This window comes from Tubulanus polymorphus, chromosome 1, assembly GCF_964204645.1.
Source record: "Tubulanus polymorphus chromosome 1, tnTubPoly1.2, whole genome shotgun sequence".
Lineage (NCBI taxonomy): Eukaryota > Metazoa > Nemertea > Palaeonemertea > Tubulaniformes > Tubulanidae > Tubulanus > Tubulanus polymorphus.
Window position 1 is genome coordinate 27,942,259 of NC_134025.1, and position 25,152 is coordinate 27,967,410.

The window sequence follows — 25,152 nt, forward strand, 5'->3', positions numbered from 1 at the left end:
TCAAAAGTCATCATCACAAGATGGTATGACAGACATGCTACGTAAAATGAGCTATTGACTTTACTCTGTTGTAATATGTGAAATAGAAAACTTATTCTGAACTAAGATAATTAAATTGATCTCTCAGTGTCGAAGATCTTTTTGTAAAGACTCCCGAATTGCTGGATTATAGTTGTATTATTTGTGAACGTACTAATTACCAAAAGTGAAGGTGGATTTCTGTTCAAGATTCGTGGAAGGTACTACAGTACATTAATTATTGAGTGTCCATAAAATTTTCACTACAAATGTCCCAGATAATTTGTTCATTTCATGCTTTGTTTGCAGATGACGCCTAAAGTGACGGGCAATGATGATAAAGAAATTCCCGAAAAGAATGACGAAGTCAGTTCGCTAGATGGTCCGGATTCATTTTCGGTAGACATTTCAGATTCGGACAGCGATGACGAGGAGGGAATGAGCTATGAAGGATATCAGCTCATTCCGCAAGAGCCAGGGATGATAGCTGTGGAGTCTGATCCAGAGATTTATAATTCATCATCAATTACACAAACGACACATTTAGATCAAGCATTACAGAATATTGTAGATGCGGATTTTAATGATTCTATTGGTGCTGTGGCAAGCAGTATTTTCCAGGTAAACTGAAATGATTCGGTCAACTATGTCTGCACTCTATTATTCTGAATGTCAGTCAGTTACACACTATTGTGGTTTAGGTTTCTGAAGATAGTCGTGATACCACAGCTAGTCAGTTATGGAATGAAAACAAACAACCCCAAGATGATATAAAACTAGATAAAGGTTAGAATACTCAAAGAAAATATTTGTTTTTTTTAAATTTTCAATAGTAATTGATTTCTTATTGTGTTATGTTTACAGAACAAACTGACAAGATTAAGTCGGCAATGGCTGGGATAAAACTGCCAGCTTCAAATATTCCTGATTGGGCCAAAGTGATTCCAGAGGATCAGTGGAAATGCAATCTTATCTCAAAGCTACAATTGGATGATGATAATAATACCAAAACAAAGGGAAACTAACTGTTTTCCTGTGTAATTTAAGACTGTAAAAATGTATATATTCTCAAATTAGCTTGTACCGCTGGGAATTGGATCAATGGATCTGCTCTTCTTCCAGAAAACTATCTATATCATTTACCAGAAAATATATTAAGTAATCAACTGACAATATTGATTTGTCCAAGTACTTCTTTAAGTAACGGAATCTACTCCAGGAATGCCTGAAATTGTCATCAAAATAACTTGTGGGTTTGGATTTTCTTAGTAGTATTAGTCAAATTTGCTTTAGTGGTCATAATGATGACTAAACAACATATTGTGACGACTTAACCGATGATATCTTCGATGAGTTCGACTACTTTCATATTCAATTGTCTTCTCTGCTCATCTGGAGTCTTGGAATTGGATCAGGTCGCATCTGAGCCTCACAACAATGAAACAACACTCAAACAATGCATTTGATTGTATGTATTTCACAAAAACATGTTTTTTTAGATAAAGATCAATCACTCTGCATTCTTCACAAGACAAAACTCTTGAATGAAACTGGTAAGTACCGGTACTTTGAGAGTCTTAACACTTTGATATGTGAAAATTGTATGATAGTAAATTGGGGTACCAGTACTTGGTAAAATTGGAAAAATATATAATGTAAAATATTCTTGATATGCCAATTACAACAGTGTTCATGCTAATGTAAAATGAAAAAAAACAAACACTTAAACATATAATCAACCAAATAAAGATCATTCCATTGAACTGTTATGTAAAACTATTACAAAAATCAACAATAAAACGATGATAATTATTAAAGTTTTTGTGATTCTTCATAAATATTCAATTTCTTTACTTCATCATAAAGTTCTATGAGATGTTTATCTCCGTGGTCAACGACGAGATCATTTAAAGCCTCAACTAATTCGAACAGGTATTCTGAGTTTTTACCACTCGGTCCAATGGACGTGTAGATCTGATATGCTATATCTTTCATCGGGGCAGGTCCAAGAAAGTGTGGATTGTCCGGCGTACCGAGGTATATCGTTAACTCAAATGGAAGGGCATTATTATTGTCAGCTGGATGAAACGTTACTGATGTTCTCTCGTAGCCACATTTTTCTCTGAAATCCAAATGTTTTCGAACATTTTCTCTGTCGCAATCAGCAATTTCATAAGCAATTCCCCAAACAATATCCTGAAATAGACAAAAAAATACCTGTATCTACTGCAGTTACCGCAATTGTTTTTGTTTATTATAATACACGCACCTCTGGGTTGTCACTTTTAACCAATGTCACCACTCTACCTGGCTGTGAATAAAATCGCATCAATCAATGAATAAATAGAAATACAGGGCTTATTCTTAAATCTTTCAATCTAATAATAGAACTTGTAAACAATTCAATTCAATATATCTTTATTGCCCTTTGAGTAATATGAAATACAATCACGATTGGTAGAACACTATATCCGTGTTGACGGGATGAGGAGAGAATCCCACAATGATAATAAAAAGTCAGAAAATGAAACTTCGAGATAGTAGTTTATTTCAACGTTTCTACTATATCCTAATAGTCATCTTCAAGAATAATGAAGATGACTATTAGGATATAGTCGAAACGTTGAAATAAACTACTATCTCGAAGTTTCATTTTCGGACTTTTTATTATCATTGTGGGATTCTCTCGATGAAATACAAGTCAGGTTTTTTTTACAATAAACATGATAACTATTCAATTGATTCCTTCCATATCGATATGATCATATGACATTAGTCTAGTACCTAGCCGTCGTTCTACAAACAACTGTGAACTGGTATTCAGACTATATATCATGAGTATGACATTGGATTGATTGACATATGTTTAAATTGTTTTACCTTTCCAGGAATTCCCCTGTGATCTTCACTTCCCTGCCAGAAACGACGTACATATCCTTTTATTGTGCCGACTAATTTCCTCTTGTATGGAAAATCAACTTTCCAGATCAACGAGCCGTATCCAAAAACCCACATGAATGACACCTCACCTGTCACGCTAGGGTGATTGCTGTAATAGACTGGAGTTCAAGTTCAAGTTCAAGGTTGCCTGCGTCACCTAGATAGACCGGCAACCAGTCTACGACTCGCTATCTATAAAGACTGGTTCCCGCTAACAAATTCAAATGAAATCTAGAGTTATTCCTTTCCCAGATCAATCGTTTGCCATTTGAACAATAGACGAAGCATTTGGTGCCAAAGCCCACGACAGACATATCAATAGCAAAATCATCAATGCATAAAGCCACCAACTTTCACAAATCTTCAGAAAATTAATCCATACTTCAGACCCAGACAATACACAGATTCACAGATAACCAAGAGAAAACCAATATCTAGGGCTTAATCGTTTTATAAAAAGAACAAATCTTATTTGACTCAATAATTAACAGATAGATTTAACATTCAATTTCATAATTCGTGATTTTCATGAATTATTTCGACATGCAGGTACAGGATGCACCTCAAGAATATTAGCAATTCGCAATTTCTACTGAGATCACGTAGGAAGTATGTGTCTCTGCGCTTGAAGTTCTGCAGCTGAAAGAGGTCTGGCATCTTCACTAACTCTTCTGATCGGTGGATGATGTCGTCTCACTGACAAAAAATGTTTGTCTTTTACAGCTGTATTACTGTCACTTTCTCCAGAACTATCATTCCTAACTTGAGCTAACTTGAGTTCAAATTCACTGCTATTTGAATCACCGGAAGCTGATCTATTCAAAACAGGGATCGCATCTGTTTGGCCCTCAACATTTATATCATCTATGTCTGGTACAACTTGTAATGGTCCAGATGACAATGTCACCGATTTCCTGAATTAAAAGAAGCATCATATTTGCATGATCTAAAAATGATGTCGAAAAATAAGATAAATACATTTAAACACTAAACATACCACTCATCTATTATTGAAGTTAGTCTTGTTATAACTTCCTCCGCGGTCAACCTGGTTTTAGGGTCCAAAACTAATAATTTTCGGATGATATTGTTAGTGTTGTCAGATACTCGACCATCACTAAAATCAATGAACAAATTTACGATCATGTAGAATGACTATTTCTCTCATCTTTGCAATCAGGGTTAATGCGCTTACTTTGGAATTGTGTATTCAGCAATTTTGATTTTGCGGAAAAGTTCTTGAGGCACGCTGTCATAAAAGGGAAATTGTCCGTAAAGCATTGTAAACAGTACAACACCTAAAGCCCACATATCACTGGGTTTACCCAAATAACTTTTTCCTGTAAAAATGATCAAATACAATGTTCTATTTTGCAATTCAGTAAGTATGCTATTAATATAATGAATATAACACTCACCACTGAGTACATCGGGACTAATATACGCGGGACTTCCTCGTTGATCTTTCAACAAATCTTCCTCACTGACCAAATGTTTACCCAGACAAAAATTAGTTATGATCACTCGCCGAGTGCGTTTATTTATCACCATGTTCCCCAGTTTCAAATCTCGATGAACGATATTTTTCTGCAATGCAACAGCACATGCATAACACATATGAAGTGTATGAATACACTATACATACGCAATCGAACAATCTCTTCCACTTACTTGATGAAGATTCCGTACTACTCGTACTATATCGTAGAATATTACAATTGCTTCTTTCTCCGATAGTTTTTTCTCTTTGATAACGTGATGTTGTAAATTCATCAGGTCCGCGTTACGGTCGTTATAATCGTGAGGTACTAAACAGTCTAATACCAAACATAGACGTTTCTTCTTACGCCTGGAACCGGCAGGAACAGTTTCATCATAATCATCTTCATACACCTCATCCTTTAAAGACAATTTGCACTGGTTTCATGCAGTGAAAAAAAAAACTAATCAAAATCTAATTCAGGACTGCATGTGTAAAGTAATGATAGCTTCATTCCCAGAATTCTCAAATAAAAATTCCAGTATCTACATTACATAAATATGTAAAATGGAATTTGTTGGTTCTTGAATATTGCCAACATCAAAAACAATAGGCCAACAAAAGACTTACTTTGAAGAGACCGTGGTGGTGAACGACACCATCTTCTAATTGAAGCAATGACAACAATGAATATTCAGTATGCAGCAACATTTTGCCCTGACGATCATCTTGAGATTCACGGCTATGCTCTTCCATTGTTAGAATTTTTATCGTGTAAAAGTCATCGGTGCCATCTTTCCGAGCCAGGCATTGTACTATACTCCGTACTGGCGATGAACCAAGTCTTGGACCTGAAAAAAAGCAATATAATAATAATTATCCAGTAAACTATAAGTCACTCAGTACAGTATGAAAGTGAATACATACTTACCTAGTAAATATGGTCCGGCATGTTTCACACAACTGGATGTAGTAACGCGTCTTTTACCGAGACGACTTTGTGAAATGTGACGTCTTTTATTACTCATCGTGGGGATGACCAGTCACAATTTTCTTTCAAAAAGTATTCACAATCGCTAACTACTGGCGTCGTGGCGAGCCGCCAGCCGAGTGAGGAGAAGAACTTCAGAACGACAATCGATTTGAATTGAATCACAGCCACCAACGATTAATCAGTAAACACTACCCTGACCCATTAGTCTATGAATATAGGATAAGATAATAGGTCCTAAGATAATTATTTCATTATTCTTACAACTTTCTAATAGGATAAGTGGCTGATAAGCAGCACAATTCATGGATTTTGATGGATTAACTTTTCGCTCTTCGACCTTGGGATTTCTTCTTCGTCACCTGATTCAATCCAATTCAATTCAGTTACTGCACAATCCTAACCGCGGAGTGGAGTCTTCCGGCTAAATACACATGCAAGTAGTTTGTCGATGATATATGGAAAATACGTTTAAAACGGAGCTGAATTTGGTATCCTCTTAAAAATATTGTGAAACCAGTAAGCATTCCCGAAAATATCACGTAATTCGATTTATGGAATCCCGGAATGAAGCCTTAAAATCTCCACAGTTTCCAGAGTCCTGTTTCCTGGTGGTACTAAGTACCAAATTGAACTGTTTACAAATTGGCCTCTCATTTATAAACTTACCAGATTAGTCGTAAGGGACTCATTTGACGAGACTGACAACGCTATATTTCATTTCTATTTTTCAGAAATAGCTATGGATCATGTGTCAAAAGATGCGAGGTTTGCAAAAATTGCGAAAGATCCTCGATTTCATCGAATGGCTCGTAAAGATCGGAAAGTTAAGATCGATAAACGTTTCAAATCTATGTTTGACGACAAGCGATTCAAATTGAAATACACCGTCGATAAGAGAGGTCGGCCTGTTCATACAACTACTAATTCAAATCTACAGAAATTTTATGACTTATCGGACAGTGAATCAGATGAGGAAATTGAGAAGAGCGATGATGAGGATGAAGCGAAGAATAAATGTGATAATTTATCCAAGAACGATGTAGGAAAAACTAAAAAACAGATAGAATCGACACAAATTACTTCATCAAAGGACGTAGTGTCTCTATTAGGTACTGGTGAAAGTACCGGTAGTTCAAAGTTTGTTGATCAGGAAGAAGTTGAAGTTGATCAGTCCAGTTCAGCGGATGAGCTACAGTCAGACGAAGAGGAAAGCGATGATGAAGAACATGATGAAACTGCGAAAATACCAGGTACAGTTGTGATTGATGGATAAATGCCCTTGTTGTCATTCTGATGTATTATTAAGTTGGTCACAATATTTGCGCTGTATTTCAGGTCCTGATTTAGCTCGCGGAGAGGGACCACAATCTAGTTCAGATGAAGAAGATGAATTTGAATATGATAACGGTACAATTTACCTCACAAATTATGTAGAAAAACGTGTTCCATAAGACCAGTATTGAAAATGGCTTCTGGGAACTTTGATTTATATTCATAGAGGATAAATTTGACCATAAATGGGGTGAAGTTGGTATGGATGCTCCTCAAGTTGAAGATGCTACATGTCGATTAGCTGTGTGTAATATGGACTGGGATCGTATCAAAGCTCAAGATATTATGGTTTTATTGAATTCTTTTAAACCGACTGATGGCATTATCAAATCTGTAACTGTAAGTTATTGATATTCAAATTTGAATTCTCTCTCCGTCACTAAATGAATCTCATGGATTTTTTCTGCACGCAATTTCAGATCTATCCATCGGATTTTGGTTTAGAGCGGATGAAAGAAGAACAGCTTCGTGGCCCGATAGAATTGACCGAAGAAAAGTTAGATGATGGTGCCGTTGATAATGAAGAAGAAAGTACAGAAGGTATTTAACAATTTTAGATGTTGCTTTCACAGATGTCAAACTCGAGGGATTTTAACTTGTTATATTATTATCATTTCAATTAGGTCATATTTATCACCGTGAAAAGTTAAGACAGTATCAATTAAACAGACTCAAGTATTATTATGCAGTGGTAGAGTGTGACAGCGTTAAAACAGCTGAACACATTTATTCCGACTGTGATGGATATGAATACGAAGCAAGTGCAACGAAATTAGATCTAAGGTCAGCTTTCAATGTGAATTGAGTATTAGCATTTTTAAAACTTTTTTTTTAAAGCAGTTTATAGTTGTATTTCTAATCAACAGATTTATTCCTGATGATATGACATTTGAAAATGAACGAACCAGCCGGGTTGAAGACATGCCGGATTTTACATCTTATAAACCATCAGTTTTCATCACCTCCGCCCTAAACCAGTCAAAAGTGAGTTTATTGAATTCACAATTAGTTTTCAGAATTCGCTATTTTAGTAAAAAGAACAAAACAATTTTCATAATGCTTTAGGTGAATCTAACATGGGATGAAACCAATCATGACAGGTTGGCTATAACTATGAAAAAGAAATTCACAGACACAGAATTGAATGATGCTAATCTAAATGATTATCTAGCCTCAAGTTCTGATGAAGAAGGTTAGTTTGATATACACGTGGTTTCAAATTGATGGTTATTTATTGGAGGTATGATTAGAGATGCCGTATTTTGTTTGTAGGATTAGAAGAGCCTGGGGATGTGGCAGAGGACATGGATGAAGAAAATCAGATACAGAAATACAAAGATTTACTGAAAGGATTGGATGGAGACAAGAAGAAATCTGAAGAGGACATGGAGATGGAAATTACTTGGGAACCTGGTAATTACCGCTTATATTTGTAAAAGCGTTCTCGTGATAAATCCTTTCATAGTTTTACCGGGTATCGTTCAAATTCTTGATCAGGATTGAAAGGGGCGACTGAAACAATTTTGAAGAAAAAAACAGACTCGAAAGAATTAACGCCCTGGGAAGAATACTTGAAGAAAAAACGTGAGAAGAAAAAGCAGAAGAGAGCAGAAAAGAAAAATGAAATTAAGGTATGAAATTTTATTGTATCAAAGCCAAATGAATAGGACTTTAAATATTATCTTAGATTATGCGTAATTTTTTAGGGCACCTCTGATGAAACAACAGAAGACATCGCCGCATTCAGTGATGATGACATCCCCTCAGATATTGATATTAATGACCCATACTTTAAAGAAGAACTTGGAGAAAACGTCAATAAGAAAAAAGGTACAGTAGTAAAAGTCTACGCATTTTCTGTAATATGTTTTATTTTCCATGTTTATGGTAGTTTGTCTTAGATACGATGCGTGTGTTCTAATTGGGGACAATCCATTCATAGGTTCTAATAAGAAAACGAAGAAAGGAGAAAAAGCACGGGACGTAGAGGATGAATCAGTTCAGGTAAAATCAAACTCAATCCGTCTTCAGACGTTTTGATTGCTGTATCGTAGATGATCTTAATGATGATTAATTTTCAGCCCGAACTCAATTTACTGACAATGGACGAAGACGATAACAGGGAACATTTCAATTTGAAAGATATTTTAAAGAATGAGAAGAAAAATAAGAAGAAAAAGAAGAAACTCGCTGCTATTGAGGCAACAAAGCAAATCAAGGATACGTTTAAAGTAAGTCGCACCATTTTGAGTTAATTATTGGGGGAAAAGTTGAGAATGTTGTCTAACAGTTGATTGTCTATTTCAGGTGAACGTAAATGATAAGCGTTTCAATGCCATGTATACATCACATCTATTTAACATAGACCCTTCATCACACGAGTATAAAAAGACTAAAGCAATGGATGATATCGTGAAGGAGAAGTTGAAGCGCAGAGAAATTACGAGTAAACGTACATCATCGTCTAGTCCGTGTAATGAGGTCGCGTCTAAAAAGAAGAAATTATCTATTGAACCGCTACACACCGATAATCTAGATTCACTCGTTAAATCTGTAAAAATGAAAACACAAAGATTCAAAAAGAAAAAATAAAAACGTTTTTATTTTTCAATCGAATTCATTTCTTTAACCCGGGATTTGAGGAAGTTTATTTCGAGTTTTTTTGTGACCAGTCGCACAGCTACAAAACACGTCATGAATTAATTGCAAACGCTGTGTGATATTCAAGTGGCACCGTTCCGCAGTTGAGAGTTGGTTAATTGGTTTTTCGGATTGAGGAAAAACGGGTAAAATTTCATAAATATGATAATCACAAACACTTAAAATATGGCACAGCACACGACGATAGGGTGAGAGCTGTAATAATCGTACTGCTGGTTTTAATACGGCGAAATCGATGGTGACTCCGCTCTGCCACAACTAGATGTATCTCATCTGACAAGCCGCTATCTTTATACTGATGTATTGGGTGGAGACATTGACGAACGCATGACGTTATATTAATCATTGACATGACAAATACTTGTCATCTTATCATGCAGATAAGATGTCTGATTTTTGGCTATCTTTTAGACTGGACGTTATACAAATCCGCATCGGCGGTCATCGGCGTAAACGCGTGATATACGTATCGTAACTTCATCTGGAAACTTCCATCAGTTCATGAAAAAATTGAAATTGCTCCTAAAATGGAGTAGAAAAATATACTTTACGAACTTGTGATATTCGAATATAGAGATACTTTTCAGAGGAAAATGGAATTCGTCATGGGTATATTTGTGCTGTCGGTTACATGGACGGAGATTTTAGCTAGTAACATGTTAGTAAACAGAAATGGAATTGGAATGGCGAACAATTCTCAGGTGACGAATGGAATATGCAATGTAAATTCCAGCTTTCGATGCTGGTGCGATATAGACTGTGATAAAATGCCGCCAGAATTCAATGCGACCTGCTGCGACCGTTTATTCGAACTAGAAAAATTCGACCGCGGAGTTATCGTGAAAATACGCAATTTTTCCACGTCGGAATTCAATGCAAAATTCGAAAAGAAATTCAAATCCGTCATTTATGAAATACTGTCAAACTACTGCGTAAAAAACTGCGCTAATGAAACTCTAACGTCCGAAAGTATTGTGATAGCTTCGATTCGTCCATCTGTGTCTGGTGATATCAGCGAAGTGCTTTTAATCGCGCTATTTTTCGACTCGGACGGAAAGAATCCATCATTCTTTCAGCAAACTATTCTGAAAAAAGTGATCGAAACATATATCAACACTTTTACTACAGAATTGGGCATTGAAATTGAACCTGTTGTGGATTTATACACCAGCAGTACGATACTACCACCGAACAGGCAACAACCTAAATCTCGTCTTAATTTGATAATTCCATTTGCAATATTGGGAAGTTTCTTCGCTTTTATCTGCATTATATCAGCAAAGAAAGCCGTCACGTAAGTATAATAATGGAAAAACGATAATCCGTGGTTAGAAATTTAGAAAATAGCCCAACGGGGAGAGATAGACATGGGTGAAAGTAGTTTCGATGGTGGATCAAATTTACCCACGCACGTGTGTATCATTGTGCGAATTCAATTAGTTAAGATTTGCTGATTTAAAAACGTTGATGATATGTCTTGTCAGGTTCGACTAGAGATCGTTAATTTTTTGCGCAATGGACGTGATTAATGAGTTGTTATCGATCTCATCTATCAAACAAATGTACATTTGACACAAGCGTCTGGTTTTATTATCGGTTTTGAAACTAAAAGCCACAGACGCTCATTCATCGAAGACTTCTACCGTGCCATCTTCAATTTGAATAATACAAAAAGTCCCATATGGAAATTAACTGCAGGGACGAGATTTAGATCTCATATAAACCTCCATCTTAGATGATTTGTGCGACGCAGAAAAACTTGCCAATCCCTACCTAGGATAATGTATACTATTTAAAGTCGATGTGTCTATCGATTTTAGATCAATTGAATTCTGAACGGCATCTTTTGAAAAATTATTCGTAGAAATTTCTCTTTGATGTGTGTAAAAACATAAACCATGTTTTCTCTCCCGGTGTATTGCTATTCACCCTTGGCAACGTAAGAGTTCATTGGTTTAGAGTTTGGGCGTTGGCTGCAGTGAACGATGGTGTTCAGGCTTATATTGATATCAATCCTACAATTAACTTAGTGCAGAATAACGCCATAGTCAGCAAACATGTCATATTAAGTAATGAACACTTTCGATTTGTGAAGCACTAAATTCAGAATTCGTGAAAGTGTAGAGAAAGCAATATCTATCTTTTCCAAACCTCGATGATTTGGCATAGTAGATAATATTACATCACTTAACTGCTTATTATTACGTATTACCATGGAGACTGTGAGTTAATGTAACTTATTCGTAATAATCAGTATTTATTCGATTCATGCAGTTTATTATATCTGTTGGCAATCGTCCGTTCGCAGTGTATACGGCAAGAACAATATCGTTTACAAATTAGCCTAATATCTGTATCATCTATCTGTGTCGTGATTTAGGGACAGACGGCGGATCGTAAAACGCATCAAGGCTAGACGTAAAGTTCGCGAACTAGCCAGAGCGGCTCGAGCTGAGGCACGAACAAAGAAAGATGTGAACGCTAACGGTATTAAAAACAACTCGAAAAATGGTGTTAAAGAAAATGGAGTCCATGGCGGTATTGTTACCGTAGAGGGCAAACTAGAAGACGGTGTAAAAGCCATTAATAATGGCTCTGTGCATACTGCAGAAAATAATAACAGTACCAGAAGTAATGGTGTAACGAACGGTCATATTTCTAATGGCGAGGCAGGCGAACGAAGATCAAGTTACGTCGTCCGTAATGGACAGTGGGCATCATGTGACGAATCTCATCCCAGAAATGGACATGTACCTCGTTTAGAGCGAATGCAACGTAAAACAAGATCAGATGATAGATTAGTCACTACTTCATTCAATGATATTGGTATTAGAGAAGTAGATGAAAAAGGTTCAATTGACGGGGTTGACAACTACGCATTTAATGACGATAGATAGCATGCATGTGTTCCGTTTTAAGTGTCGACTAATAGATACCGTTTAGATTTTATCAATTTCATTAAAAAAAAATTGGATTTAGAAAAATTATTAGATGTTTTAGTACACTTGGTTGATTCCATTACAGGATGTAAACACTGATTTTGTGAATTCTTCTGTGTGGAATTTATCATCCATGAAAATTGAATGCTTTTTCAACATTCAAATTGAAAATATTCAGATTAGTGATTTAAAAATCACATCCGTCCAGTAACCACTAATTATGATCAAAATTTTTTAGGTATCTCTAAAATCAGGGGAAATCTATTTAAAAAAACCGATAGAACACGCGATAGAAGTTCCATGGTTACAGTCAATAATTCTAACTGCATTCGATGATTATTCGTCTCTTTCAATCAAAACGTTGACGCGCTCGCGGTGAAATTGCAGAAATCATCGGTGATGATAATCCCCTTATGATCACCGCTCCAGATCACTCCAGTGTGAGCAGCCTTATTGGTTTTAAAATAAACATTCACTTATCGCAAATCGAACAAATCTATTTTTGTTAATGGATAATTTGATATGATTTCTACGACATTTCGTTTTCAGATCTACATTCAAGCAAACATTGATCAATTACTTTAATACTTCCTAGACGACGTTTTCCATGTTATTTCCAATGCATTGAACCAACTGGAAGTATTTCAAGGATCCTATAGTCCTTGTTTATAAGTTTACGTTGAGTTATTTGATCATAAATCTATCACTCCATCCAAGCACATACTCAGTTTGTGTTAGTTCTATACACGACATTGATTTGCCTTCCCATTTAGAAATAGAATTAGTAGTTTTCCAGTGTAACCAATTAACTAGATTGTAGCTTCCTATTTATAAGATCCCATAGAAAACATTCAGTATTCGTTTACTAATTTATTTATTTATTTATTTATTTAATTGGTTTATTTACATCCATGATAATATTGTTGAAATATAATATATATCATATTATCATGTACACGTACTACTAGGATAGGGTGTAGTGATTGTACCGTGTGATAGCATGTATATGAAATACGGTTAATCCATTTGTAAGTAAATAATGTTTGATTACATATTCACTTACATCATCATCATCATTACTTCATCGTCATTTCATATTTTGTTTCATAAAAAAAATAATGTGATCAATATCATTTTTAGCATTTTATGAATTTAAACACGATAATCATAAATGAACATGGCAATTTTTGTTTTGAAAATATGTGTTATGACCCGTCTAATGCCACTAAGGGTTAGAGTTGGTTTCCATACCCTGTGTGGGCACGCATTTGTGCGTGAATTCTCATATCTAAATGTAAACAATTACATCGATTATACGAACAAAGAGGCAAATTACAAAACATGTTTTTATCACAAAAAAATGTATTTATCAACGTGTGAATGATATCAGATAATGATTTTTCACCAAGTTACTCCATCAAATCGATAGGTTAACGTTCTCTATGATGTCGATAGCATTTATTCCATCAGATTCGAATGGTTCTTGTGATAATACATGTATATTGTGAATCATTTATTATACTTACGTGAAATTTTATTCTGTTATTTTCCACGCATCATATTGGTATAAAGTGCACTATTTTGTAAGTAGTTTTGACCAATAACTTGCACCAAAAATATCATTTATACTTATTATAGCATGAAAAAAAAGATTTTTTGTATATTGATATGAAGTCTATTCATGTTTCATCTGAATTCCTATGGTGTTATATGGATTTGTGTTATGTCTCTTCCTGTATAAATACACATATTTAGAGGCATTTAATAAAGGTCGAAATACCGTGTATATTTGATGCACAATATTTCATCGTTTCCATGTATACTACATAAATCGAAATAAAAATGTATTGATGATCGAACATAAATTTTCTTCCAGTTACTTAGTCGAGAAATAATCGGAACGTAGCTGTTTCTATATGTCCCCAGGACGTTTCCTTTCATTATCATTCGAGTTACGTATTGATGAAGTCTTTTGTAAGAGGCAATAAAGCGTTCGTGTCACGATGGCCACTGCGTGTAATAGGGTAAAAGGGTCGATCATGTTGCAGCAAAACAAATCTAAGTAACCAACTATATATCATCATCATCAGTTAATGCGTAAAAAGTTTCTATGGTTACGAGTTGAATATTGTTCGGAGTTTACACAGCGCCCAAGGCGGATACAATTACCTCTCAAGATTTTCTTCTTTCAATATTGATATTCTATATCCAGCTCTGACACTCGATTAACCAGAATCTTTTTCTTCCAATGGTTTAACCCTAAAGATCAAATCCTATCTGAATTGGAATTAATCACTGAATTGAGACCGTCCATCAGGAGTTTATAAAACCTCGGCTTGGAAACTGTCATCCGGTGTGAAATCTATGAAACCATAAAAACAACTTTAAATCTATTATAGATTATTGAAGGAAAATATTGAGGGATCTGAACGTCATAGAAACTAGTGGAAATCGATAACTCCGCAAATCTTCCATTGTGTAAGTTGTCACAAATCCCAAAAACGCTGACATAGACAAATGATTCACAAAATACACAGACAAATTTTAATGCTACAACATATTACACGTTTATCTCAATTATTCATACTTGATGCATTACTAGATACATATAGTCAGACGACACCTGAAAGTATAACAATATGAAGTGAGTGTTGAAATCTTGCACGAAAGCGACCAAAGTAACCCGAGATAATCCCCAAAAAAATCTTAACCGTGCATTAAACATACCTACAGCTTAGGTCTATCCAGGGAGGTGCCACCTTATTGTTTATCTATTCACCAGTACATCTCATGCGACATTTTACATCATTAGAATCACAACTCAGAACGCAACTGTAAATTTGTCTGCAATGGGCGTAACATTCGTTTGTCGGGGTCTGCTGACAACCCTTGGTACAAATAGCGGCTAATTCACTCTCATCAAAACACTGGCTACCAACTAATAATGCAAATGCTAAAAATATAGAAATGCCAAAAATGATTACAAATAGTAAAGAAAGAGCAATGTCCTAGTGCCAAACCCAGTTCAAAGTTTTTTCTAACATTTAGAATTTTCTACGAACGTACCGACAAAAATAACTAAAAGCTTCATGATGTCGTCTGTTTATCAACTGTGTAGATTTATCGTCACCGGTTTCTATTTATACAAATTTACAAGAACATAGAAACCTAAATGTAAACATATTTTATGATACGATGTACAGTTATGACAGTAATGATGCTTCATTAGTGTAACAGTTATCACCAGTTATCGCCCGTATGCAAACACATTTATTCATACGTATCACGACAATCATAATTTGATGACGTTATTTCGATATACCCACGTGTCCTGTAAACCAATATATCCACGCGTACAGACACGTGATTTTGAAGTGAATAATTCATTGATGATGATTCAGATGTGAATTTCTATTCTTAATTGTTGAAATGAATTCACTTACGAACCTTACGATTTATTCCTGATTGACGTTGATAGCACACCTTCCCTCGGACAGGGATTCAAACTTAAGAGATGGCAGCGTCACGCGATGAAACCAGGTTCTAAATAAATCATACAATCATGGATGATTCGATATGTACAAATTACCGTGATACTTTTTAAAATGTTTGAAATTATCATCAATCTTACTGACTTTTCATACATAGCCATTTGACTGGTGATTTCTAATATCAATTAATTAATGGAATTCACAATTGAAATACTATGAAATGAAATGCAAAAAGGTTTGCGACAAAGTGATATGAATTTTTTACATATTGATTGGATTATTTTACATCATTCATTTCATACATGATTGTAAATTATAAAATTTGATTTCGTCACAAAATTCTTGAAAATTGTCTATGAGAAAAATTAGAGGTATTACTTATATTCGCTTTATAAACAATGGGAAAACAAGTTGAACGAATGTAAGACACTTGTAACTGACTGGGATAAAGAAAATTCACTGCAACAATAGGTAGGGCCTATTGTCTGAAATTCACGAATTGATAAGAATTGAGTGATAACATAACCAAATGAAAAGGCTAACAGACTTTGATGGAAGTTCGTCGTAATGTGGTGTAAATTCATAAAATGATAATCTGGTGCCACTAAATCTAAGTACGTACAATATGTATTGGAATATTCTTTTAACTTTAATCAATATGCCGCCGGAAGATATGTATTCACATAATGAGGCTTATTTTCGCTTTACTTGGAATTTACCTCCAGACCCATAGTAATTAGAACTGGGATATGGGAAACTCGTGTTAACACAGGGTAAATGATATGAACCGTGGTAGGAAAATTGTCTACATTTCTCCCACGGTTTGTTTATACTACATTGGCTGCTCAGGTAATAGATCAGCTTTTATTAATCAATGTTATTTTGCTTCATAATAAAGCCGTGCGCGTACACATATTTTCAGTGTTTTAGTTACGGCGTTAGTAGCAGACCGTTTCAACTCGAAAAACAAAATGCTTCAGAGGTAAGTAACTTATAATGTATATTCATTCACAATTAGCACATAAAGTTCATTCACGTATAAAGTTTGGCGTGTTTTTAAATGTGTCTAAAACCGAATGACAGAATAATCACATCTTTTCATTTTTGTTCAAGAAAATAAATTATATTTTAGGGAAATGACGATCAATTCGTCTGGTGCAGGGACATCTCTTCCTGACCATGGAGAAGAGGGTCATAAGTGTACTGGACAGTGTAACAAAGTAGCACAAACAGCAATGCTTAAACACGAAGTTCTTATGATGAGAAGAAAATATGAGCAATTAAGACTTCACCAAGCCGTTTCTAGAGCCGTCGTAAGAGACGTTCTGGAGAACTATGGCTCGAAGAAATACAATATACGAAAACGGCTGAACAAATCAGAATTCAGTCGTATAAACAATGATCCAGAATTACTGAAGAGGAGTATGATCTCAGAGGATGCAAAAAGCTTTCTCGGAGAACCTGGAAACAAAAACAATTCAGCGACCAAAGATATTGGCACTGATAAAAAGGTACAAGTAGGGAAATACGGACCAAGAATATTCGATAAAACTGAAGCACTGCATCGTTCGTTCACTTTTGATTCATTGCCGTATCCCATGAGCTCGGAAGTAAAGCGAAAACCGACGACAAAAGCCTCGAAAGTAACTCTAGATTTCGGAGATGTGAAGATAAAGAATTTCTGGATTGGAGATCCCGAAGGGATTGATTCAATTCGACGCAATTGTCGCAATAATGACGAAAGAACGCTTCAAAAACTATTGACGTTTCACTTGAAGAAACTCTCTAGACAAAACAACGAAGAGGTTGTTGATGATGATCAATTCTATGAGGTACCGACAACTGATAACATAGTTGCTGACCAAGCCATCGTCTCACAAAGTCCGGTGCTCACAAGTTACCCGAAAAGGCAGAAGACATCGAGACCAGTACTTCTCCCACAGAAAACAAAAAGCGGGTTTATGCAGCCCTATCCCGTGATGCCTGGATATTCCACTAATAAGTTTGTCCCGGTCCGCACTCAGTTTTCATCGACATCTTGGAATGATAAACCAGCACCAACTGTTCCAGAAAAATCACCGTTTGACGATGCGGCAGTCGCTGTTGCCACCAAGAAGAGCAATAAACAAATAAAGACATATTCTACACCAAAACACAACGTCACAACAGCCATTCCAAAAATGACGAAATTTGTTGGAAATGAACGGAAATATGAACATTTTCAGTTGAAAGTAAATTGGAAGAAGTCTCATTCGCTTGTAACAGAACGGCCATGCCTGTGTCCTGAGCCCGGTACGATCATGGAACATGCGCCAACGGATGCCTCTCGAATCAGTAGCGGATGCTCAAATATAATGTGTGCTAGACGACACATGATATATCAACGTCGACCATCAACGACAATCAGGGCTGGTGGATTCGACCATTTCCGTGATTCACGAAGAGCGTCGATCGCCACCGCCTTTTCTCGAAGAGCGTCAATGGCTTCTAGTGTAGTGTCCGCACAAACACCCGTTTACCGCTCGGCTCAAGAACATCCGATGAATTCAATTCCCCCGAGAGGGAAAAGTGCTCCGGCTGACATAAAGCATGTTCAATTTACAGGCTGAGACACAACCGTATATTAGAATAAGTTTTATTTAATCCCTCGCATAACAGCCGATATATGACACTTTGGAAAAACATACAATGGATAGAAAAAGATATATTCTTAGAAATGAATGCATATACAGCAATAAACTCGTTTGTACCAGTACTTCTTTTTTCGACTTTTGATCGATGTTAACTCCGTCCGGGTTCCGCGTTTTCAAACTTTTAGTCCATTTTCGCCTTTTAGCGTTACCACATGTGTGTAAAAAATACCCCGGAAGTTGTATTCTGCTATGGCACATTTACAAACAGTATCGACCAGCTTAAAATCCACTGTCATCTAGCCCCCAAAAGCATTATGAAAGCCCAGGTTCTTTTTACTCTGATCTTAATGCAAATATTTGATGATTTCGTGCAAAGTAATTCCGACTGTTTTTGGAGGTGATATGTCTGACCTTTTCACAATTAGTTTTTTTTTCGATTCGCTATACGTGATTAAACAGATTACAGAATAACAATAAGTTTCTCTTCAAATAAAAATCAATTTTGTCCTTTAAATAGATTTTACAATCGATTCATTTAGGTACAGTAATCGAGTAAGTGAATCGGAATCATTTTCAACTCGACATCAAGTGAGTGCGTGCGTCAATTAATTATATGCATTCATTCATGGTTGGTGTGGTTAACGCTTTTTCGTTTTCTCAATATTCGTTAAAAGAAAATCTCGATTACATAGACCGATTTTTTTGTAGATAAAACTGGAATATTTAGGATCGCAGTCTGTAATATATTGGAATGTTCCAAATTATTGTCAAGTTCCCAACTCCAGGTATTCATTTACCAAAATTTTCAATTGTCTTAGAATGTTTGTGTTAGCTACGAACGATATATAATTAATAGTAGACGTTTTTAATTTTACGCAAATTTCTGTGAAATTCGTTAGTATTGTGGAGACGTACATGCACTGTGAAATATCAGGACAACATCCAATATCATTATCATTTGTAAGTAAAGAAAGTAGGCGTCTATACTTAAAAAAATATCCCGATTAACTTCTGCTGACGTAAGGAAAATCTAAATCACATTTTCTAGAATGATCCGAATGCAGCCGAATCGTGTTTGCGTTATATCAGTGTGGAAAAGAGTCCAGCTTGTTTCCGCTGGCATGCTGCAGAACTGGGGCTCAGGTTCGAAATTTCATTTTCGATTTGAATTCATTTCAACTGTTACCACATCTAAATTTACATATGTGGTCCTACTACATTGACTTGATTATCAAAATTGTTTATATTTTCAGCGCTGGTATGGTAAAAAAGAGGGATAGTCTACAGGTATTCGAAAATGAGTACATGCACATGGAAAGTGATTATTAATGCCCGTGCATTAAAGATATCCTAAATAAAAGATTACTTTATTTCCCCACAGGGCAGTAGATTAGGTGTATGGATCATTGATGAAGTGCACGCCTCTGAATCTGAAAGGGATGGTTCAGCAACAACGCCATCTCTCGTAAATATTCTTATATCCAGTCAGATGTTCTGAAAATGATTTTCTCTCAGCTCTCAGCGCAATCAAACACTTAATTTTTGGGAATATAACATATGAATGAGACCAAAAATACATAAATGTATTTTTGCTGAGACTATTGCCTGATATCAAAGGGTTAATTCTCCTTTAGGACAGGCACCGAAATTCATGTGTGTCGTCATAGCTAACTTCACTTACAAAACAATACAGTTCAATTTATCTGCAAATGATCAGATACCAATAGCGTTATCAATATAGTTTAGAAAATAGTCTTAAGAATACATTGATTCAATTTATCATCCTAGGTATCGAAATTGTTAACTAACAAGTTTCATCAGTTTGGCCAGATTCCACACGTACGCGCACAAGCTCAGCACTTGCACTACAGTCACGATGTTTGGGCGGAATATAAAGGTTTCGATGAAGATAATGGATGGTGGTTATTTCATGTACACGTGAACGAAGTTTATCAATGGGAAGCTATGATTCATGGTCAGAATATGGCGGTTGATGACTGTTTTGTAGGGTGAAAAAACTAAAACTCTCTTATCGAAGTTAAATTGCGGTACTTAAGATTCAAAGATTCTCGAACTTATACCGAATGATATTTGATTTACAGAGATGTTACAATTCTATTACCCGGAATGAAGTTCTACAATAAAATGTTCAACTGGACGTCGATTCCGGAAAAAGTAAATTATTCAGTATTTTGACTCATCTCTGAAACTACATGATTTAAAGTGTCTTCTATTCTAATATTTTCTCAGGTTCTGCTCGTCGGTTCTTCGACGAATCCTCAGATTGTGAGAGTAAGTTTCCGCATAGAACAGCTTATCTTACAGTCGTGTTTAAAAATCGTGTTTGAAATCTTTTTGATTCTTTTTGATTTATTTGTATCTATTGATAGGATCCATGTGCTGCTAATGTCGCTGCTATCGTAGTCAAGTACGATCACCACTAAGTTACGAATCGCAAAAGAAATTCATTCGGGCATTGAGTCAATTAACACGGAAATGAATAACGACAAAGGGCTTTAATGATTCTACTCTACAAATGATAATGAAATAAATGAAATTTCTAAATTTTCAACCGATGTAAAATGCTAATATTTGAAAATATCCGATTTTACAGCACCAATATTCTTCTGACCCAGGACAACTTCATTACGGTTGATCCACTGTATGTTTTCTCGTATATAAATTCCCTGGTAAGCGATTATTTATGAAAATCAGAATTTACCAAAGTCTATATGATTACGGTAGTTTTCAGCGGCGTATGTTTATTTAGGGAAATGTGAGTATTGCAGTGGACCAGGTAGTTTTCACATCTCAGTATCTAGTCATTCTGGTTGGTAATAGCGTATATCTGGTTGATGCACATAACTTGATTCTTCTTCAACCCGCAGGTACGCGTTTTCAAAGCCAGGGAAAACTTTTAAAAATGTACTTTCACAAAAATATGTCACTTATTCTTATTTCATATGAAGGTCTTCCTTCGGGCGTTGTAACACATATTACTGGGCGCAATTGGTGCGACATGGGCGTTGATAGTTTTGTAAGTTTATTCTTAAAATATTTTCCTTTGGGGTGTTGTATCTACCTCGCTCTAAAACCCCCCAAAAAACTCGAAAATCTGAGAATTTGTTGGGTTTTACATAAGCAGCATAAACTGGAATGTGTTTAGGATGACAACATGATGGTAGCTGCTTGGAACTCGCAAAGATTATTTGTTTATGGATTTGATGGTTCAGTGGAGTTCACAGAAGTAGCATTGCCGACCGATTCGATCCAAGCCGCTTTCAGTTCAAACGTCACCCAGGTTCGTCCAATTGTCCGTGCAACTATTGAAAAATACATATCAATATTTTTTGGAATCAATTAAGCTAACATAACTCGCATCCTTTCTCAGATTCTAATAACTTCGGTTGCGTTTGGTACCTTTCCGAGTACGATGGGAGTTTCACTGGCCATTACGATTAGTTCTCAAGAAAAGGTATCGTTTAGATCCATTACGTTCTAGACCAGTGATATACCATTTAATTCTTATATTAAGATTATTTCCCCGAAATTTTGTTTTAGAACATATTTGCCACATTTAACTGGAGAAAAGGAACGTGGAGTATTTCGCAATTTGTCCTAAATATGAACAGTACACCAGGTGATGGGCTTTTGTTCCTATAATAACATATTTTCCATTGTCCTAACTCAAAAAGGATTCAATCTAATTTAATTTCATATCTATTTCAGCTCCGAGTCGCCCTATGAAACTTATGTATCTGAATTCAGGCATAGCTTCGTTTATTTTTTGGAACCAAAATTCATTGTTTTACAGTTATAACGAAGGTTAATATTGTAGCATGAATTTCGTATCATAGAAATAAAGATAATCCACGGCATATGAAATCAACTCATTTATCATTTTCATCTCGTAGATGGTGAAGTAGGTGTGATGAATCTCTATCAATGTAATAGTACTGTTTTTGGGACTACTGCCATCAAACAGGCTGTTGTCAGTATGTATTTTAACCAATTCATCTTATATACATATATTTTTCTTTTCGCTAAAAGTAAAAATTCTCATTTTCATATAGGTCAAGATGGGATTATTATCGTACTAACCGAGAATAATTCTATTTTCTACGGTCGTGTGAAATTAAAGCAGTTGCTAAAGGTAAATCAATATAGATAATCTGAAATTCTGTTTGATTGGAGAAAAGTGTTTACATATTTTAATCACTTTATATAGTTGGAATATGGCATTTTACCGTCTGACCAGATAATGTTATTCTTCGATATTCTCAATCGTCTTTATATAACAAAAACCGACGGGACATCTGTGGAGAAAACGCTCTATCCACTAGCTAATGAGGTGCGCAGTGCGCTTTATCCTGAAACTGGATGTCCTGTAAGTCTAAACTATCATCCATCCAATTGTATTCGCTTTTGATGATAAACATCATTCGATTCAATGAAAGCCATTTCTTTCAGTTTAGCTATTTTGTTCACAACGTGGAAAAAGATATGTATTTCATGGACATGAATGAACGGATTACTTTATGGGCGGTAGTTGTTTATCCGATTACTGGTACAAATCAAATAGATGTAAGTCGTACAGTGGAACCTAATACGTATCTTGTGGGCAAAAGTGAAATTGTCGTATTAAACGGGTTTCGTATCAAATCTTGATTGGTATCTAAATATCTTAGCTGTGACATGCTGGAAATCATCGTAATTAACGGAATAGTATTGACGACGTTCAACTAAAGGTCGATATATCATAATTCGAGTGATAACGATATATCATATTTCCAGTTGTATATTACCGGGAACGAGAAAATAAGATACAAACACAGCATGAAAAAAGAACACGAAGCTCGAATGATGTCCGAAAATAAGGTAAATCTCGGCATTGTACATCATAGTTTTAGGTCATGTAAAAAAAACGATAGAAATTTAATGAGTTATGTTTCAGACGTTGACATTCTACCAGGATTTCGATTTCTTGGGAAAAGAAAACTACGAGGATTTGAAGTAAGAATTGAATATGAAAAATAACGATAATTGAATATTTCTAACCTTCTGATCTCCAGTATTCAATGATAATGAACATTTTCTAATGACAGGTTGAACAAATCTGGTTTAGTTGTAGTTGAACTGAAGCCGAATAAAATTCACTTATCTTGCCCAGCTCTAACTAATACTGTAAGAATACTAAAAACACTAAAACCAATTTAATCGTCTTTGAACCTCACTTTTCAACAAGGATGGGTGTCTTATCTGGTTGATTTTTTGTTCCTCTCCTACCTACAGGTAAATTACATATCTGTGGGTTGCCCTCCAGGCCGGCAGATAAGAGTGAAAAAGTAAGTAATTTTCTTATCAAATAATCACAATAATTCAACAACGTAAATTGAATGGATGTTTTGTTTAATTGTAGAGCACCGCGATCCTGTTCATTTTTTGATAACTTCACTCTCCCTCTGTAAGTGCATGGAATTAATTCAAATCAAGAAGTAATTACATTACGATTTTAGTGTCTTTGAATTTTTGTTTTTATTTCAGCAAGTACGTGGCTGGATACGATAGTAGTAGCACCCTCACTCAAGTTAGTTTCATTCCGTAGATCGCAGCTTTTATAAAACAAAAGGGTAATTGATGAATGTTCACAGAATACTGTCATCTCGATCCTTTATTTCAGTCTGCATTTTACGACTGGGATAATCTCGGCTGTCCAATTCTGAGGGAAAATAATCTTCAAAACTTTCAACCAGAGCTAGAAATGTAACTATTTCAACGATAATCAGTGATTAGGACAGTTGTAATTGGATTAATACTGAAATAATTCTTTGCTTGGAGAATAGGTATGACAATGATGTACTTATCAAAAACGTAGATGCAAATTTTGTGATCTGGGAGGAAAATCGACGTACTGACTTTTCATACACCGGAACGATGGAAGGGGTAAGAAATGCCATCGCTGTTTATTGTTTGGCTTCAGAAAATAACTTTCTATATCAGTAATATCGATCTTTTCAGGCGGGATGTCGGCAACCTGCACAAACTTGGAATTCTATGATGACGGCTTTACCAGGAGAAAATGATCCTCTGAGGATTTGGGGTCCGCATGTAAGAAAAGCGTATCCTAGACAACTTTGCAAATTATCATTTCAATTACATCGTCCTAATAGTTTATTTGCCGTGTGTAATTTTATAGAATTATGTCGATTGTTTCGCCGATACAACTGAAAGATACACTGATTTAAGTGGACAAATTTACGAGATATTCAACGGCACTGGTCCAACGAAAATCATCTTTTCAAATGACCACAATGGAATTTACATCTTCGAAGCATGGATCATTGATCCTAACTATAGGTCAGTTTAATATTCTTTCCACCAAAGAGGTCCAGATCTTTTTTTTTCATGATTTAGATTTGTAATTTGTTTCAGTTTTTGTTTGTTATCGACGAGATTTGCTGTAGAATCATCAGGAGCAGTACCCGAGCGAGATATGATGCCGTTATTGATATCAGTTAGTGCGATAATGTCTGCTATCATTCTAGTAGTTTGTTGGACATACACAATTTACCGCAAACAATACAACAAGGAACTTGGTTTAAATGAATGATTAAATGAAAAATAGACTACATTATAAGTTGTATTACTTAGTTCCAAATTAGTG

At 35.5% G+C, this 25,152-nt stretch overlaps 5 protein-coding genes and 3 long non-coding RNA genes across 9 annotated transcripts; 5 read left to right on the forward strand and 3 right to left on the reverse strand.

Moving 5' to 3' along the window:
- The first annotated feature begins 4 nt into the window (after nucleotides 1–4).
- LOC141903572 (uncharacterized) lies at nucleotides 5–1,497 on the forward strand. The gene is made up of 4 exons (XM_074791756.1): nucleotides 5–239; nucleotides 328–639; nucleotides 720–804; nucleotides 883–1,497. The coding sequence occupies exons 2-4, from the start codon at nucleotides 328–330 to the stop codon at nucleotides 1,041–1,043; spliced, it is 558 nt and encodes a 185-aa protein (XP_074647857.1). The 5' UTR covers nucleotides 5–239; the 3' UTR covers nucleotides 1,044–1,497.
- A 197-nt stretch (nucleotides 1,498–1,694) lies between these two features.
- On the reverse strand, nucleotides 1,695–3,069 carry LOC141903566 (putative glutathione-specific gamma-glutamylcyclotransferase 2). Its single transcript, XM_074791743.1, has 3 exons — nucleotides 2,899–3,069; nucleotides 2,288–2,329; nucleotides 1,695–2,214 (listed from the first exon to the last, which is right to left on the reverse strand). Exons 1-3 carry the CDS (start codon nucleotides 3,031–3,033, stop codon nucleotides 1,831–1,833), a joined length of 561 nt encoding a protein of 186 aa, XP_074647844.1. The 5' UTR covers nucleotides 3,034–3,069; the 3' UTR covers nucleotides 1,695–1,830.
- A 369-nt stretch (nucleotides 3,070–3,438) lies between these two features.
- Nucleotides 3,439–5,672, reverse strand: LOC141908805 (serine/threonine-protein kinase 40-like). The gene is made up of 7 exons (XM_074799019.1): nucleotides 5,370–5,672; nucleotides 5,069–5,289; nucleotides 4,630–4,857; nucleotides 4,377–4,545; nucleotides 4,154–4,298; nucleotides 3,956–4,075; nucleotides 3,439–3,872 (listed from the first exon to the last, which is right to left on the reverse strand). Exons 1-7 carry the CDS (start codon nucleotides 5,464–5,466, stop codon nucleotides 3,557–3,559), a joined length of 1,296 nt encoding a protein of 431 aa, XP_074655120.1. The 5' UTR covers nucleotides 5,467–5,672; the 3' UTR covers nucleotides 3,439–3,556.
- Nucleotides 5,673–5,838: 166 nt separating this feature from the next.
- LOC141908767 (ESF1 homolog) lies at nucleotides 5,839–9,356 on the forward strand. Its single transcript, XM_074798964.1, has 14 exons — nucleotides 5,839–5,948; nucleotides 6,164–6,682; nucleotides 6,768–6,839; nucleotides 6,931–7,103; nucleotides 7,184–7,304; nucleotides 7,388–7,547; nucleotides 7,631–7,748; nucleotides 7,830–7,956; nucleotides 8,037–8,177; nucleotides 8,262–8,395; nucleotides 8,471–8,594; nucleotides 8,707–8,768; nucleotides 8,846–8,995; nucleotides 9,072–9,356. The coding sequence occupies exons 2-14, from the start codon at nucleotides 6,172–6,174 to the stop codon at nucleotides 9,354–9,356; spliced, it is 2,178 nt and encodes a 725-aa protein (XP_074655065.1). The 5' UTR covers nucleotides 5,839–5,948; nucleotides 6,164–6,171.
- A 5,529-nt stretch (nucleotides 9,357–14,885) lies between these two features.
- On the reverse strand, nucleotides 14,886–15,828 carry LOC141914790 (uncharacterized). 2 transcript variants are annotated; one of them, XR_012620891.1, is made up of 4 exons: nucleotides 15,812–15,828; nucleotides 15,431–15,500; nucleotides 15,092–15,317; nucleotides 14,886–14,987 (listed from the first exon to the last, which is right to left on the reverse strand). It is a non-coding gene; the product is annotated as an uncharacterized LOC141914790 (long non-coding RNA). The 2 variants fall into 2 exon arrangements; XR_012620890.1 differs by having other exon boundaries at nucleotides 15,431–15,532; nucleotides 15,812–15,826.
- A 5,520-nt stretch (nucleotides 15,829–21,348) lies between these two features.
- Nucleotides 21,349–21,708, forward strand: LOC141903463 (uncharacterized). The gene is made up of 3 exons (XR_012619077.1): nucleotides 21,349–21,376; nucleotides 21,458–21,525; nucleotides 21,655–21,708. It is a non-coding gene; the product is annotated as an uncharacterized LOC141903463 (long non-coding RNA).
- Nucleotides 21,709–21,933: 225 nt separating this feature from the next.
- Nucleotides 21,934–22,259, forward strand: LOC141900664 (uncharacterized). The gene is made up of 3 exons (XR_012618749.1): nucleotides 21,934–21,963; nucleotides 22,050–22,128; nucleotides 22,218–22,259. It is a non-coding gene; the product is annotated as an uncharacterized LOC141900664 (long non-coding RNA).
- A 160-nt stretch (nucleotides 22,260–22,419) lies between these two features.
- On the forward strand, nucleotides 22,420–25,098 carry LOC141915130 (cation channel sperm-associated auxiliary subunit epsilon-like). Its single transcript, XM_074806549.1, has 14 exons — nucleotides 22,420–22,483; nucleotides 22,562–22,641; nucleotides 22,717–22,875; nucleotides 22,959–23,072; nucleotides 23,283–23,366; nucleotides 23,443–23,501; nucleotides 23,594–23,672; nucleotides 23,781–23,833; nucleotides 24,033–24,075; nucleotides 24,169–24,251; nucleotides 24,332–24,431; nucleotides 24,507–24,596; nucleotides 24,685–24,845; nucleotides 24,921–25,098. The coding sequence occupies exons 1-14, from the start codon at nucleotides 22,420–22,422 to the stop codon at nucleotides 25,096–25,098; spliced, it is 1,347 nt and encodes a 448-aa protein (XP_074662650.1).
- The last annotated feature ends 54 nt before the right edge of the window (nucleotides 25,099–25,152 follow it).